Source organism: Ascaphus truei, chromosome 5 (genome assembly GCF_040206685.1).
Source record: "Ascaphus truei isolate aAscTru1 chromosome 5, aAscTru1.hap1, whole genome shotgun sequence".
NCBI classification, from domain to species: Eukaryota; Metazoa; Chordata; class Amphibia; order Anura; family Ascaphidae; genus Ascaphus; species Ascaphus truei.
This window is the reverse complement of record NC_134487.1, coordinates 170,730,601-170,748,028: the sequence shown is the minus strand read 5'-3', so window position 1 is coordinate 170,748,028 and position 17,428 is coordinate 170,730,601. Positions and strand designations below refer to the sequence as shown.

The 17,428-nt window shown below is 54.3% G+C and overlaps 1 protein-coding gene across 1 annotated transcript in view; it reads left to right on the top strand.

Annotated features, from left to right (window-relative positions):
• LOC142495576 (G protein-coupled receptor kinase 5-like) overlaps window positions 1-17,428 on the top strand; it is a 68,790-nt gene that overhangs the window by 10,736 nt on the left and 40,626 nt on the right. Inside the window, exon 2 of the mRNA XM_075601219.1 lies at window positions 15,003-15,098. Coding sequence (XP_075457334.1) covers window positions 15,003-15,098 — 96 coding nt within the window. The remainder of the gene's footprint in view (window positions 1-15,002; window positions 15,099-17,428) is intronic.

The following is a 17,428-nucleotide window of genomic DNA, read 5'->3' as shown; positions in this document are numbered from 1 at the left end:
GTGGTGCAGAGAGATGTGGTGATTGCCGTGTGAGGCGGTGGTGCAGAGAGATGTGGTGATCGTTGTGTGAGGCGGTGGTGCAGAGAGATGTTGTGATCGCTGTGTGAGGTGGTGGTGGGAGGGAGATGTGGTGATCGCTGTGTGAGGTGGTGGTGGGAGGGAGATGTGGTGATCACTGTGTGAGGCGGTGGTGGGAGGGAGATGTGGTGATCGCTGTGTGAGGTGGTGGTGGGAGGGAGATGTGGTGATCGCCGTGTGAGGTGGTGGTGCAGAGAGATGTTGTGATCGCTGTGTGAGGCGGTGGTGTAGAGAGATGTGGTGATCACTGTGTGAGGTGGTGGTGGGAGGGAGATGTTGTGATCGCTGTGTGAGGCGGTGGTGGGAGGGAGATGTGGTGATCGCCGTGTGAGGTGGTGGTGCAGAGAGATGTGGTGATCGCTGTGTGAGGCGGTGGTGCAGGGAGATGTGGTGACCGCCGTGTGAGGTAGAGGTGCAGGGAGATGTGGTGATCGCTGTGTGAGGTGGTGGTGGGAGGGAGATGTGGTGATCGCTGTGTGAGGCGGTGGTGCAGAGAGATGTGGTGATCGCTGTGTGAGGCGGTGGTGCAGGGAGATGTGGTGACCGCCGTGTGAGGTAGAGGTGCAGGGAGATGTGGTGATCGCTGTGTGAGGCGGTGGTGCAGGGAGATGTGGGGATCGCTGTGTGAGGCGGTGGTGCAGAGAGATGTGGTGATCGCCGTGTGAGGTGGTGGTGCAGAGAGATGTGGTGATCGCTGTGTGAGGCGGTGGTGCAGGGAGATGTGGTGACCGCCGTGTGAGGTAGAGGTGCAGAGAGATGTGGTGATCGCTGTGTGAGGTAGAGGTGCAGGGAGATGTGGTGATCGCTGTGTGAGGCGGTGGTGCAGAGAGATGTGGTGATTGCCGTGTGAGGCGGTGGTGCAGAGAGATGTGGTGATCGCTGTGTGAGGTGGTGGTGCAGAGAGATGTGGTGATCGCTGTGTGAGGCGGTGGTGCAGAGAGATGTGGTGATTGCCGTGTGAGGCGGTGGTGCAGAGAGATGTGGTGATTGCCGTGTGAGGTGGTGGTGCAGAGAGATGTTGTGATCGCTGTGTGAGGTGGTGGTGGGAGGGAGATGTGGTGATCACTGTGTGAGGCGGTGGTGGGAGGGAGATGTGGTGATCGCTGTGTGAGGTGGTGGTGGGAGGGAGATGTGGTGATCGCCGTGTGAGGTGGTGGTGCAGAGAGATGTTGTGATCGCTGTGTGAGGCGGTGGTGTAGAGAGATGTGGTGATCACTGTGTGAGGTGGTGGTGGGAGGGAGATGTTGTGATCGCTGTGTGAGGCGGTGGTGGGAGGGAGATGTGGTGATCGCCGTGTGAGGTGGTGGTGCAGGGAGATGTGGGGATCGCTGTGTGAGGCGGTGGTGCAGAGAGATGTGGTGATCGCTGTGTGAGGCGGTGGTGCAGGGAGATGTGGTGACCGCCGTGTGAGGTAGAGGTGCAGGGAGATGTGGTGATCGCTGTGTGAGGTGGTGGTGGGAGGGAGATGTGGTGATCGCTGTGTGAGGCGGTGGTGCAGAGAGATGTGGTGATCGCTGTGTGAGGCGGTGGTGCAGGGAGATGTGGTGACCGCCGTGTGAGGTAGAGGTGCAGGGAGATGTGGTGATCGCCGTGTGAGGTGGTGGTGCAGGGAGATGTGGGGATCGCTGTGTGAGGCGGTGGTGCAGAGAGATGTGGTGATCGCTGTGTGAGGCGGTGGTGCAGGGAGATGTGGTGACCGCCGTGTGAGGTAGAGGTGCAGGGAGATGTGGTGATCGCTGTGTGAGGCGGTGGTGCAGAGAGATGTGGTGATCGCCGTGTGAGGCGGTGGTGCAGAGAGATGTGGTGATCGTTGTGTGAGGCGGTGGTGCAGAGAGATGTGGTGATCACTGTGTGAGGCGGTGGTGGGAGGGAGATGTGGTGATTGCCGTGTGAGGTGGTGGTGGGAGGGAGATGTGGTGATCACTGTGTGAGGCGGTGGTGCAGAGAGATGTGGTGATCACTGTGTGAGGCGGTGGTGGGAGGGAGATGTGGTGATCGCTGTGTGAGGTGGTGGTGCAGAGAGATGTTGTGATCGCTGTGTGAGGCGGTGGTGCAGAGAGATGTTGTGATCGCTGTGTGAGGTGGTGGTGCAGAGAGATGTGGTGATCACTGTGTGAGGTGGTGGTGCAGAGAGATGTGGTGATCGCTGTGTGAGGCGGTGGTGGGAGGGAGATGTGGGGATCGCTGTGTGAGGCGGTGGTGGGAGGGAGATGTGGTGATCACTGTGTGAGATGGTGGTGCAGGGAGATGTGGTGATCACTGTGTGAGGCGGTGGTGGGAGGGAGATGTGGGGATCGCTGTGTGAGGCGGTGGTGGGAGGGAGATGTGGTGATCACTGTGTGAGGTGGTGGTGCAGAGAGATGTGGTGATCACTGTGTGAGGCGGTGGTGCAGGGAGATGTGGTGATCGCCGTGTGAGGTGGTGGTGCAGAGAGATGTGGTGATCACTGTGTGAGGTGGTGGTGCAGAGAGATGTGGTGATCACTGTGTGAGGCGGTGGTGCAGGGAGATGTGGTGATCGCCGTGTGAGGTGGTGGTGCAGAGAGATGTGGTGATCGCTGTGTGAGGCGGTGGTGGGAGGGAGATGTGGTGATCACTGTGTGAGGTGGTGGTGGGAGGGAGATGTGGTGATCACTGTGTGAGGTGGTGGTGGGAGGGAGATGTGGTGATCACTGTGTGAGGCGGTGGTGGGAGGGAGATGTGGTGATCGCCGTGTGAGGCGGTGGTGCAGAGAGATGTGGTGATCGCTGTGTGAGGTGGTGGTGTAGAGAGATGTGGTGATCACCGTGTGAGGCAGTGGTGCAGGGAGATGTGGTGATCGTCGTGTGAGGTGGTGGTGTAGAGAGATGTGGTGATCACCGTGTGAGGCAGTGGTGCAGGGAGATGTGGTGATCGTCGTGTGAGGCAGTGGTGTAGAGAGATGTGATCGTCGTGTGAGGCGGTGGTGCAGGGAGATGTGGTGATCGCCGTGTGAGGTGGTGGTGCAGAGAGATGTGGTGATCGCTGTGTGAGGCGGTGGTGCAGGGAGATGTGGTGACCGCCGTGTGAGGTAGAGGTGCAGGGAGATGTGGTGATCGCTGTGTGAGGCGGTGGTGCAGAGAGATGTGGTGATCACTGTGTGAGGTGGTGGTGCAGAGAGATGTGGTGATCGCTGTGTGAGGTAGAGGTGCAGGGAGATGTGGTGATCGCTGTGTGAGGCGGTGGTGCAGAGAGATGTGGTGATCGCCGTGTGAGGTAGAGGTGCAGGGAGATGTGGTGATCGCTGTGTGAGGTGGTGGTGCAGAGAGATGTGGTGATCGCTGTGTGAGGTGGTGGTGCAGAGAGATGTGGTGATCGCTGTGTGAGGTAGAGGTGCAGGGAGATGTGGTGATCGCTGTGTGAGGCGGTGGTGCAGAGAGATGTGGTGATCGCCGTGTGAGGTGGTGGTGCAGAGAGATGTGGTGATCGCTGTGTGAGGCGGTGGTGCAGAGAGATGTGGTGATCGCCGTGTGAGGTGGTGGTGCAGAGAGATGTGGTGATCGCTGTGTGAGGCGGTGGTGCAGGGAGATGTGGTGATCGCTGTGTGAGGTGGTGGTGCAGGGAGATGTGGTGATCGCTGTGTGAGGCGGTGGTGCAGGGAGATGTGGTGATTGCCGTGTGAGGCGGTGGTGGGAGGGAGATGTGGTGATCGCTGTGTGAGGTGCTGGTGGGAGGGAGATGTGGTGATCGCCGTGTGAGGCGGTGGTGCAGGGAGATGTGGTGATCGCTGTGTGAGGTGGTGGTGTAGAGAGATGTGGTGATCGCTGTGTGAGGTGGTGGTGGGAGGAAGATGTGGGGATCGCTGTGTGAGGCGGTGGTGGGAGGGAGATGTGGTGATCGCCGTGTGAGGCGGTGGTGCAGAGAGATGTGGTGACCGCCGTGTGAGGTAGAGGTGCAGGGAGATGTGGTGATCGCCGTGTGAGGTGGTGGTGCAGAGAGATGTGGTGATTGCTGTGTGAGGCGGTGGTGCAGGGAGATGTGGTGATTGCCGTGTGAGGCGGTGGTGGGAGGGAGATGTGGTGATCGCTGTGTGAGGTGCTGGTGGGAGGGAGATGTGGTGATCGCCGTGTGAGGCGGTGGTGCAGGGAGATGTGGTGATCGCTGTGTGAGGTGGTGGTGTAGAGAGATGTGGTGATCACCGTGTGAGGCAGTGGTGCAGGGAGATGTGGTGATCGTCGTGTGAGGTGGTGGTGTAGAGAGATGTGGTGATCACCGTGTGAGGCAGTGGTGCAGGGAGATGTGGTGATCGTCGTGTGAGGCGGTGGTGTAGAGAGATGTGATCGTCGTGTGAGGCGGTGGTGCAGGGAGATGTGGTGATCGCCGTGTGAGGTGGTGGTGCAGAGAGATGTGGTGATCACCGTGTGAGGTGGTGGTGCAGAGAGATGTGGTGATCGCCGTGTGAGGTGGTGGTGTAGGGGAGATGTGGTGATTGCCGTGTGAGGCGGTGGTGGAGGGAGATGTGGTGATCACTGTGTGAGGCGGTGGTGCAGAGAGATGTGGTGATCGCCGTATGAGGCTGTGGTGGGAGGGAGATGTGGTGATCACTGTGTGAGGCGGTGGTGCAGAGAGATGTGGTGATCGCCGTATGAGGCTGTGGTGGGAGGGAGATTTGGTGATCGCCGTGTGAGTTGGTCGTGTAGGGGAGATGTGGTGATCGCCGTGGGAGGTGGTTGTGCAGAGATGTGGTGATCGCCTTGTGAGGCGGTGGTGGGAGGAAGATTTGGTGATCGAGGTGTGAGTTGGTGGTGGAAGGGAGATGTTTTGATCGCCGTATGAGGCGGTGGTGAGAGAGAGATGTGGTGATCGCCGTATGAGGTGGTGGTGAGAGAGAGATGTGATGATCGCTGTGTGAGGTGGTGGTGGGAGGGAGATGTGGTGATCACCATGTGAGGCGGTGGTGGGAGGGAGAGGGAAGTACCAGGCGTGATCAACACAAAGGAACAAACCTAGTTTGCCTGCATGCTGAGCGCCCTTGAAACCAATACAGTAGGAAAAGTGCACGCAAACGACCTGGCGCAGTGTATGAACTTCACGCTTGGACAAACAGACCGTGCATTGCTCTATTTTCCTCCCCAAAATTTGTCATTTTGAGTCACAATTCCGTACATGTCAATATAACACGACTTTTAGATCACATGCCTGGCCTAATTTATGAGTTGTGTTGTAGCGAAATTCCGTGTATTGAGGTGGGAAGCCTTTACAGAGGCCCTGACAATGAGAGGCCCTGACAATGAGAGGCCCTGACAATGAGAGGCCCTGACAATGAGAGGCCCTGACAATGAGAGGCCCAGACAATGAGAGGCCCAGACAATGAGAGGCCCAGACAATGAGAGGCCCAGACAATGATTTAATGCGGATTTTTCTCTGTGATTGAAAGGCGCTGGAGGGTTTAAGACTGAATTTGGAGATTAGGAGGAAAAAAGGAAACGTAAAGGGGATTTCTAATAGTGGGAGATTTATGAACTAAAGTGGGGTGTGGGATCAATGGAAGAGCGGTTCACACAGAGAAGCCTTTATGGGGTGTAACCCTATTACTGTTAGTGGGAGTTGCAGTGCCAGTCTCTGGCAGTGGAGGGGTTAAACAATTGCCCTATATTTTTCCGATTTGAATGTATTTAAATGTTTGTTTAACACTGCATAGGATTTTTGCCTACTGCATACACAGCCAAAACACCGTCAAATGACCGATACCGTCTTTGTCGTCACTTCTGGCTTTAGATGAAAGGAACCAATGTTTGCTTTCGGTTTCTGCACTATATTTTAATGTAACTTTTTTTTGTGAGTGTAACCTATTAGAGATGTCTTATTAAACCCCTCCCTATACGCCCCGACATCCTGCTGCCCTCCTCACTGCCATGTTATACCCCTCCCTATACACCCCGATATCCTGCTGCCTCCTCACTGCCATGTTATACACATCCCCATACACCCCGATATCCTGCTGCCTCCTCACTGCCATGTTATACCCCGTCCCTATACACCCCGATATCCTGCTGCCTCCTCACTGCCATGTTATACCCCTCCCTATACGCCCCGACATCCTGTTGCCCTCCTCACTGCCATGTTATACACATCCCCATACACCCCGATATCCTGCTGCCTCCTCACTGCCATGTTATACCCCTCCCTATACACCCCGATATCCTGCTGCCTCCTCACTGCCATGTTATACACATCCCCATACACCCCGATATCCTGCTGCCTCCTCACTGCCATGTTATACCCCTCCCTATACACCCCGACATCCTGCTGCCCTCCTCACTGCCATGTTATACCCCTCCCTATACGCCCCGACATCCTGCTGCCCTCCTCACTGCCATGTTATACCCCTCCCTATACACCCCGATATCCTGCTGCCTCCTCACTGCCATGTTATACCCCCTCCCTATACACCCCGATATCCTGCTGCCTCCTCACTGCCATGTTATACCCCTCCCTATACCCCCCGACATCCTGCTGCCCTCACTGCCATGTTATACCCCTCCCTATACACCCCGACATCCTGCTGCCCTCCTCACTGCCATGTTATACCCCTCCCTATACGCCCCGACATCCTGCTGCCCTCCTCACTGCCATGTTATACCCCTCCCTATACACCCCGACATCCTGCTGCCTCCTCACTGCCACGTTATACCCCCTCCCTATACACCCCGACATCCTGCTGCCCTCCTCACTGCCATGTTATACCCCTCCCTATACACCCCGACATCCTGCTGCCTCCTCACTGCCATGTTATACCCCCTCCCTATACACCCCGACATCCTGCTGCCCTCCTCACTGCCATGTTATACCCCTCCCTATACACCCCCGACATCCTGCTGCCTCCTCACTGCCATGTTATACCCCTCCCTATACACCCCGATATCCTGCTGCCCTCCTCACTGCCATGTTATACCCCTCCCTATACACCCCGACATCCTGCTGCCCTCCTCACTGCCATGTTATACCCCCTCCCTATATACCCCGACATCCTGCTGCCTCCTCACTGCCATGTTATACCCCTCCCTATACACCCCGATATCCTGCTGCCTCCTCACTGCCATGTTATACCCCTCCCTATACGCCCCGACATCCTGCTGCCCTCCTCACTGCCATGTTATACCCCTCCCTATACACCCCGATATCCTGCTGCCTCCTCACTGCCATGTTATACCCCTCCCTATACGCCCCGACATCCTGCTGCCCTCCTCACTGCCATGTTATACCCCTCCCTATACACCCCGATATCCTGCTGCCCTCCTCACTGCCATGTTATACCCCCTCCCTATATACCCCAACATCCTGCTGCCCTCCTCACTGCCATGTTATACCCCTCCCTATACACCCCGACATCCTGCTGCCTCCTCACTGCCATGTTATACCCCCTCCCTATATACCCCAACATCCTGCTGCCCTCCTCACTGCCATGTTATACCCCTCCCTATACACCCCGACATCCTGCTGCCCTCCTCACTGCCATGTTATACCCCCTCCCTATATACCCCGACATCCTGCTGCCCTCCTCACTGCCATGTTATACCCCTCCCTATACACCCCGATATCCTGCTGCCCTCACTGCCATGTTATACCCCTCCCTATACACCCCGACATCCTGCTGCCTCCTCACTGCCATGTTATACCCCGTCCCTATACACCCCGACATCCTGCTGCCCTCCTCACTGCCATGTTATACCCCTCCCTATACACCCCGATATCCTGCTGCCCTCACTGCCATGTTATACCCCTCCCTGTGTACCTTAAAAGATGGGTATTTGCCAGCATAAACATGGTCTGATTTTTCTACCAGGAGGAAACGTTTAGGTTAAGATAACACAATCTGACTTTTCACCCACTGTTGAATTTGATTTCTTTATTTAATATTTACCTTTCGATAGGCAATTAAATAAAATAAGTCAGACTGTGCCAAGGTTAGCAGTAAGGGTGGCATAAAGAGACAGTTTTGGACGCCTGCCCCTTTCATGAATTATTTTGCTGCCATACAGACCTGCAATGCATTGCAAAGCGTATAGGGACGGGGTATAACATGGCAGTGAGGAGGCAGCAGGATGTCGGGGCATATAGGGAGGGGTATAACATGGCAGTGAGGAGGCAGCAGGATGTCGGGGCATATAGGGAGGGGTATAACATGGCAGTGAGGAGGGTAGCAGGATGTCGGGGTGTATAGGGACGGGGTATAACATGGCAGTGAGGAGGCAGCAGGATGTCGGGGTATATAGGGAGGGGTATAACATGGCAGTGAGGAGGCAGCAGGATGTCGGGGTGTATAGGGAGGGGTATAACATGGCAGTGAGGAGGCAGCAGGATGTCGGGGTGTATAGGGAGGGGTATAACATGGCAGTGAGGAGGCAGCAGGATGTCGGGGTGTATAGGGAGGGGTATAACATGGCAGTGAGGAGGGCAGCAGGATATCGGGGTGTATAGGGAGGGGTATAACATGGCAGTGAGGAGGCAGCAGGATGTCGGGGTGTATAGGGAGGGGGTATAACATGGCAGTGAGGAGGGCAGCAGGATATCGGGGTGTATAGGGAGGGGTATAACATGGCAGTGAGGAGGGCAGCAGGATGTCGGGGTGTATAGGGAGGGGTATAACATGGCAGTGAGGAGGGCAGCAGGATGTCGGGGTGTATAGGGAGGGGTATAACATGGCAGTGAGGAGGCAGCAGGATATCGGGGTGTATAGGGAGGGGTATAACATGGCAGTGAGGAGGCAGCAGGATATCGGGGTGTATAGGGACGGGGTATAACATGGCAGTGAGGAGGGCAGCAGGATGTCGGGGTGTATAGGGAGGGGTATAACATGGCAGTGAGGAGGCAGCAGGATATCGGGGTGTATGGGGATGTGTATAACATGGCAGTGAGGAGGCAGCAGGATATCGGGGTGTATAGGGAGGGGTATAACATGGCAGTGAGGAGGCAGCAGGATATCGGGGTGTATAGGGAGGGGTATAACATGGCAGTGAGGGCAGCAGGATATCGGGGTGTATAGGGAGGGGTATAACATGGCAGTGAGGAGGGCAGCAGGATGTCGGGGTGTATAGGGAGGGGTATAACATGGCAGTGAGGAGGCAGCAGGATATCGGGGTGTATAGGGAGGGGTATAACATGGCAGTGAGGAGGGCAGCAGGATGTCGGGGTGTATAGGGAGGGGTATAACATGGCAGTGAGGAGGCAGCAGGATATCGGGGTGTATAGGGAGGGGTATAACATGGCAGTGAGGAGGCAGCAGGATATCGGGGTGTATAGGGAGGGGTATAACATGGCAGTGAGGGCAGCAGGATGTCGGGGTGTATAGGGAGGGGTATAACATGGCAGTGAGGAGGCAGCAGGATATCGGGGTGTATAGGGAGGGGTATAACATGGCAGTGAGGAGGCAGCAGGATATCGGGGTGTATAGGGAGGGGTATAACATGGCAGTGAGGAGGCAGCAGGATGTCGGGGTGTATAGGGAGGGGTATAGCATGGCAGTGAGGAGGCAGCAGGATATCGGGGTGTACAGGGAGGGGTATAACATGGCAGTGAGGAGGGCAGCAGGATGTCGGGGTGTATAGGGAGGGGGTATAACATGGCAGTGAGGAGGGCAGCAGGATGTCGGGGTGTATAGGGAGGGGTATAGCATGGCAGTGAGGAGGCAGCAGGATGTCGGGGTGTATAGGGAGGGGTATAACATGGCAGTGAGGAGGGCAGCAGGATGTCGGGGTGTATAGGGACGGGGTATAACATGGCAGTGAGGAGGGCAGCAGGATGTCGGGGTGTATAGGGAGGGGGTATAACATGGCAGTGAGGAGGGCAGCAGGATGTCGGGGTGTATAGGGAGGGGTATAACATGGCAGTGAGGAGGGCAGCAGGATGTCGGGGTGTATAGGGAGGGGGTATAACATGGCAGTGAGGAGGGCAGCAGGATGTCGGGGTGTATAGGGACGGGGTATAACATGGCAGTGAGGAGGCAGCAGGATGTCAGGGTGTATAGGGACGGGGTATAACATGGCAGTGAGGAGGGCAGCAGGATGTCGGGGTGTATAGGGAGGGGTATAACATGGCAGTGAGGGCAGCAGGATATCGGGGTGTACAGGGAGGGGTATAACATGGCAGTGAGGAGGGCAGCAGGATGTCGGGGTGTATAGGGACGGGTATAACATGGCAGTGAGGAGGCAGCAGGATGTCGGGGCGTATAGGGAGGGGGTATAACATGGCAGTGAGGAGGCAGCAGGATGTCGGGGTGTATAGGGAGGGGTATAACATGGCAGTGAGGAGGGCAGCAGGATGTCGGGGCATATAGGGAGGGGGTATAACATGGCAGTGAGGAGGCAGCAGGATGTCGGGGTGTATAGGGAGGGGTATAACATGGCAGTGAGGGCAGCAGGATGTCGGGGTGTATAGGGAGGGGGTATAACATGGCAGTGAGGAGGCAGCAGGATGTCGGGGTGTATAGGGAGGGGTATAACATGGCAGTGAGGAGGGCAGCAGGATATCGGGGTGTATAGGGAGGGGTATAACATGGCAGTGAGGAGGCAGCAGGATGTCGGGGTGTATAGGGAGGGGTATAACATGGCAGTGAGGAGGCAGCAGGATGTCGGGGTGTATAGGGAGGGGTATAACATGGCAGTGAGGAGGCAGCAGGATGTCGGGGTGTATAGGGAGGGGTATAACATGGCAGTGAGGAGGGCAGCAGGATATCGGGGTGTATAGGGAGGGGTATAACATGGCAGTGAGGAGGCAGCAGGATGTCGGGGTGTATAGGGAGGGGTATAACATGGCAGTGAGGAGGGCAGCAGGATGTCGGGGTGTATAGGGACGGGGTATAACATGGCAGTGAGGAGTCAGCAGGATGTCGGGGTGTATAGGGAGGGGTATAACATGGCAGTGAGGAGGCAGCAGGATGTCGGGGCATATAGGGAGGGGTATAACATGGCAGTGAGGAGGCAGCAGGATGTCGGGGCATATAGGGAGGGGTATAACATGGCAGTGAGGAGGCAGCAGGATGTCGGGGTGTATAGGGACGGGGTATAACATGGCAGTGAGGAGGCAGCAGGATATCGGGGTGTATAGGGACGGGGTATAACATGGCAGTGAGGAGGCAGCAGGATGTCGGGGTGTATAGGGAGGGGTATAACATGGCAGTGAGGAGGCAGCAGGATGTCGGGGTGTACAGGGAGGGGTATAACATGGCAGTGAGGAGGCAGCAGGATGTCGGGGTGTATAGGGACGGGGTATAACATGGCAGTGAGGAGGCAGCAGGATATCGGGGTGTATAGGGAGGGGTATAACATGGCAGTGAGGAGGCAGCAGGATGTCGGGGTGTATAGGGAGGGGTATAACATGGCAGTGAGGAGGCAGCAGGATGTCGGGGTGTATAGGGAGGGGTATAACATGGCAGTGAGGAGGCAGCAGGATGTCGGGGTGTATAGGGAGGGGTATAACATGGCAGTGAGGAGGGCAGCAGGATATCGGGGTGTATAGGGAGGGGTATAACATGGCAGTGAGGAGGGCAGCAGGATGTCGGGGTGTATAGGGACGGGGTATAACATGGCAGTGAGGAGGGCAGCAGGATGTCGGGGTGTATAGGGACGGGGTATAACATGGCAGTGAGGAGGGCAGCAGGATGTCGGGGTGTATAGGGAGGGGTATAACATGGCAGTGAGGAGGCAGCAGGATGTCGGGGTGTATAGGGACGGGGTATAACATGGCAGTGAGGAGGGCAGCAGAATGTCGGGGTGTATAGGGAGGGGTATAACATGGCAGTGAGGAGGGCAGCAGGATGTCGGGGTGTATAGGGAGGGGTATAACATGGCAGTGAGGAGGGCAGCAGGATGTCGGGGTGTATAGGGAGGGGTATAACATGGCAGTGAGGAGGGCAGCAGGATGTCGGGGTGTATAGGGAGGGGTATAACATGGCAGTGAGGAGGGCAGCAGGATGTCGGGGTGTATAGGGAGGGGTATAACATGGCAGTGAGGAGGCAGCAGGATGTCGGGGTGTATAGGGAGGGGTATAACATGGCAGTGAGGGCAGCAGGATATCGGGGTGTATAGGGAGGGGTATAACATGGCAGTGAGGAGGGCAGTAGGATGTCGGGGTGTATAGGGAGGGGTATAACATGGCAGTGAGGAGGGCAGCAGGATGTCGGGGTGTATAGGGTCGGGGTATAGCATGGCAGTGAGGAGGGCAGTAGGATGTCGGGGTGTATAGGGAGGGGGTATAACATGGCAGTGAGGAGGGCAGCAGGATGTCGGGGTGTATGGGGATGTGTATAACATGGCAGTGAGGAGGGCAGCAGGATGTCGGGGTATATAGGGAGGGGGTATAACATGGCAGTGAGGAGGGCAGCAGGATGTCGGGGTGTATAGGGAGGGGTATAACGTGGCAGTGAGGAGGCAGCAGGATGTCGGGGTGTATAGGGAGGGGTATAACATGGCAGTGAGGAGGGCAGCAGGATGTCGGGGTGTATAGGGAGGGGGTATAACATGGCAGTGAGGAGGCAGCAGGATGTCGGGGTGTATAGGGAGGGGGTATAACATGGCAGTGAGGAGGGCAGCAGGATGTTGGGGTATATAGGGAGGGGTATAACATGGCAGTGAGGAGGCAGCAGGATGTCGGGGTGTATAGGGAGGGGTATAACATGGCAGTGAGGAGGGCAGCAGGATGTCGGGGTATATAGGGAGGGGTATAACATGGCAGTGAGGGCAGCAGGATGTCGGGGTGTATAGGGAGGGGTATAACATGGCAGTGAGGAGGGCAGCAGGATGTCGGGGTGTACAGGGAGGGGTATAACGTGGCAGTGAGGAGGGCAGCAGGATATCGGGGTGTATAGGGAGGGGTATAACATGGCAGTGAGGAGGGCAGCAGGATATCGGGGTGTATAGGGAGGGGTATAACATGGCAGTGAGGAGGGCAGCAGGATGTCGGGGTGTATAGGGACGGGGTATAACATGGCAGTGAGGAGGCAGCAGGATGTCGGGGTGTTTAGGGACGGGGTATAACATGGCAGTGAGGAGGGCAGCAGGATGTCGGGGTGTATAGGGAGGGGTATAACATGGCAGTGAGGAGGGCAGCAGGATGTCGGGGTGTATAGGGAGGGGGTATAACATGGCAGTGAGGAGGGCAGCAGGATGTCGGGGTGTATAGGGAGGGGGTATAACATGGCAGTGAGGAGGGCAGCAGGATGTCGGGGTGTATAGGGACGGGGTATAACATGGCAGTGAGGAGGGCAGCAGGATGTCGGGGTGTATAGGGACGGGGTATAACATGGCAGTGAGGAGGGCAGCAGGATGTCGGGGTGTATAGGGACGGGGTATAACATGGCAGTGAGGAGGGCAGCAGGATGTCGGGGTGTATAGGGAGGGGTATAACATGGCAGTGAGGAGGGTGTCGGGGTGTATAGGGACGGGGTATAACATGGCAGTGAGGAGGGCAGCAGGGTGTTGGGTTTAAAGGGGTTATGTTTCTGGGTGTGGTGTTGCCTGCAGTATGAAAATGTACTGTGTAAATGTAAATACAGTATATCTGCCTTTCACATGGGTTTAGCGTGTTTTGTCAATAAGGCGTCCACCGCCCTCAGAGCGTGACAGCTTCTGAACGTATTCTCACTCTTCCCTGTGCAAGTCATAAAACAGACCTATCGGAAAGCAGAGTGTTTTATCTTGACCAATTGGAGATCTTTATACTACAAGGTATATTTGCCTTTTATGTGGCTCTGACTTCTAGAACACCATCCACTAGATGGATATATCATGGAACACGCCCATTGGTATTGGTAAGGATATCCTCATAGGACACCTACCTATTTTCATCATCAGAGGATGGAAGAGTATAGAGATACTCTGCATCATTATAAGGCCTTGGCCATGTTTGGCGCTTGCTGGCAGAAGCGTGCTGACGTGCGCTTCCGCTCAGCACTGAGCCCCTACAGCCGCAATTAGAGCGGCTTTAGTAGGGGCTCACCTGCGCTTCCGCGCGCTTGCGGAAGCGCAGGTCTTAGGGGAATTTAAAATTCCCCCGCTAGCCGGCGAGACAGGCCGGTCACGTGAGCGGTTCGCCCAATGAGGGCGAACCAGCTCCGTGACGTCACTGGCCCGCCCTCGGACCGCCCCCTGACGGCCTGCTGAGAGCGCTTGCGGTAAGCAACCGCAAGGCCAGGGAAAGCACCCGCTTTCCCTGAGCCTCAGCGCGCCTCAGCACGCCAGCGGTAAGCGTGTCCGAGGCCTAAGAGTGACTAACTCTCAGTCTCTCCCGCCTACATCCAGAGTGGTGGCGCTGTGCATGGTGGGTGTAACTTCCCTCTTTCCGGTGTCCCCGTCATTCACCACAGGAAAAAAGTTACACTATGTAACACGACCGCTCGGGAGGTACGAGGAAAAGAGGGTCTGCATGGGGGTAAGGCTTTGGAGATGCTGTGCAGTGGGGTAGGAGCTGCAGAGCGGTGCTGTCGTGGGGTATGAGTTGTACTGCCCGGCAGCCATGCTGTGCAAGCTTTGAGTCAGGGAAATAAAATGGTAGGAAAATGTTTTATTTTTACACAAGACCAGGACACTTCTACTCCACATGCCCGACAACCAATATAAGTTTCAAACGGATCTATTTAGCCTAGCCAGTTTTGTGTATATCAACTGCTAAAAAAAAAACAAGTCAAACTGTTATATTAATGTTTTTTCATCTAATTTCTGACACCTCAATCTTGTGGAGGGATTTGGCAGGGAGCATCTTGTACCTCCCAACAATAAATGTGCCCCGGTTGCTACATGATTGTATTGTATTAAGCTTTATGACTTTACAATAAGTTTTTAACAGGATGTAGAAGGGAGACGTCTACAAATAGAACTAGGTCAGATGATCCTGCTTTTATGTGGAGTATTTTTAAATCCTATAAAAGAGAAACCACTGGCCCTTCACCCATCTACCCTTGTTGTTTTCAGGCGGAGGAGGCAAACGGAAAGGGAGGAGTAAGAAATGGAAGGAAATACTCAAATTCCCCCATATCAGCCTATGTGGTGACTTACGCAGTTCTATAGGTGAGTCGTTCCTTGTTTTGTCACTGACTGCTTATGTTCACATTTCTATTTAACTATCGTAATAGGGAAAATGATTGATACATGATTGCCCACCCATGACAGTGCACACAAATGGGGGAGTTGGCTCCTACTTTGGGGTAGGACCATCCAACTTAAAAAGACCTCAGAGACCCTAGCACCATAGTTAATTTTGGTCCTTCTTTGCTCGGAATGGCAGGGTTGCTCCATCCAAGATGCGTCATGGATGTCTCTTTTCAGTCCGCTCACACAGCCACCTGGGTCTGTTCACAGAGTCCCCCAGGAGCCGCACTGCTTGCAGTTGCTAGCCAGGGGAACGCTTTCACACCAGGACCTGCTGTGTCCCTCTGTCCCCCCGCCCGTCCCCCTACCCCCTCAAAAAATCGTGCCGCCGAGGCTCCCTCCGTAGACGCGCAAGCTGTAACGGGCATTCCCTCGAGTAGTGCTGCCGCCATGCAGCCTGCTCTGGGGCCGTCCGGGTAGATGGAGTTTCCGAAGGACAGCCCACAAGGATGCCGTAGGACGGAAGAATTTTCTGACAGTGTGCAGGCAGAACCTGGTTTCTTTTTTAAAATAGATCTCATTGAAAAGCTGGTAAAGAAATCAAGAATAGCTATAGAAATTGAAGACACTCCGTAGGAATTGGATACCCTTGCTGGGGTTGTTCTAGGCAAGTACAAAAAGAATCAAGTCTTTCCTCCGTCAGTCCATCAAGGATAGGATCTGTAAGAATGTGAATCGTCAAACAAAGCGGTCTTCAGTGCCTACAACATTTTATAAATGTATATCCCTGTGACGATAAAGCACCCCAAGCATGGGGAAGGGTTCCAAAAGTAGATACGGCGGTTGCTAAACTTTCCAAGTAGACAACTTTGCCCTTGGATGGCCCCTCGTTCAGGGATGTAATGGACCGAAGTATGGATTCGGTGCTCAATAAGTAACATTCGTTTATAGCAACTTCATTCTGTCTGGGCTGCTTCTATGGCGTGTGTTAGAACAGTGAAAATCTGGAATGAGAAGCTGGAAACAGAATTACAGGTAGATGCTGGTTTACCAAGAAAGAAATTGATGAAAGATATCACAATGATTAACAATGCTATGAAACTTCTGGAAGGCAGTTTCATAGGCAGCCATTTTTTTAGAGGATAGTTTTCCTTGGGGGCCGAGAGGCCCGTTCAGAAGACCTACAGTTTGAAAATTGGCTGGTCCTGGTTCAGGCAATGTAGCCGGTGGGGGCAGGATCTCCAGATTCCTTAATCAGTGAACCCAAACAACATTTGACGCCTGGGTTCTCCATATTGTCAGGACAGAATTCAGATATTTGCTGATGAAGACAAGTTCATCAGGTCAAAATGTCCTGTAAATCCAGACAAAGCTGCAGCCCTAAAGACAATTTGAGAATTTTTAGCCAACAAGGGGATCTCTGTGGTTCTCAAGGAACAACAAGGAATCTGTACCCACCAGTTTGTAGCTACCAAATCCACGGGAGGCCACAGAGCAGTTCTAGATCTCAAAGATGTGAATCGTTGGCTTCAGGTCCGTCATTTGAAAATGGAGTATCTTCGCTCAGTGCTCTAATGTTCAAATCTACAGGAATGTTCAACATGACTTCAATAGACTTGAGGAGTGCATATTTGCATATGCCTATAGGCCAGGATGTGGTGTAGAAATTCTTCCGGTATTTCTACAAGGCCTTTCATTTTCAGTTTGAGACATTACCTTTTGGTATCACAACAGCCCCCCAAACCTTCACAAGTTGGTCTTCAGTATCTACTTTTATTAAGCCCCATAGGGTAGATGTATTCGCATCAGCAGGCGCCCAGTTTGGGCGCAAAGGGCTTCAAGTAATTATCAAAGGAATTTAAGAAAATAATTGTTTTTCTTTGCGGGTTCTGTTTTTAGCTGGCCTAAATGAATCAAGCTTTGGGGAATCCCACCAGTGTCTGATGCCATGTGGGGCGCAGAGGAAATTGAGTATTTTCCTTTCCTTAGACCCATCATGGCAACATTTACCCTACCAAAAACATTGTTTTTATTGTCAGTCTCCTATGAAGTAGTGAGAGTTCTGAGCTAGATATGTGCTGTGCGAACTCTGCTTAGGTTTTAGCTTCAGAAATATGTTTGGGGGGGAGGGGGGAGATGAGGCGTTACATACCCCAGATGCCGTTTTCTTTTTGTACTATACCCATGAGAGGAAGGGTTAACCCACTAGTGTTCGATGCCGGGATGGGACTAGAGGAATGGAAAATATAAGTAATGTCTCCATTTACAAATTTTTTTTTTAAATTCTTGCAGAAATCCTCAACTCTCTT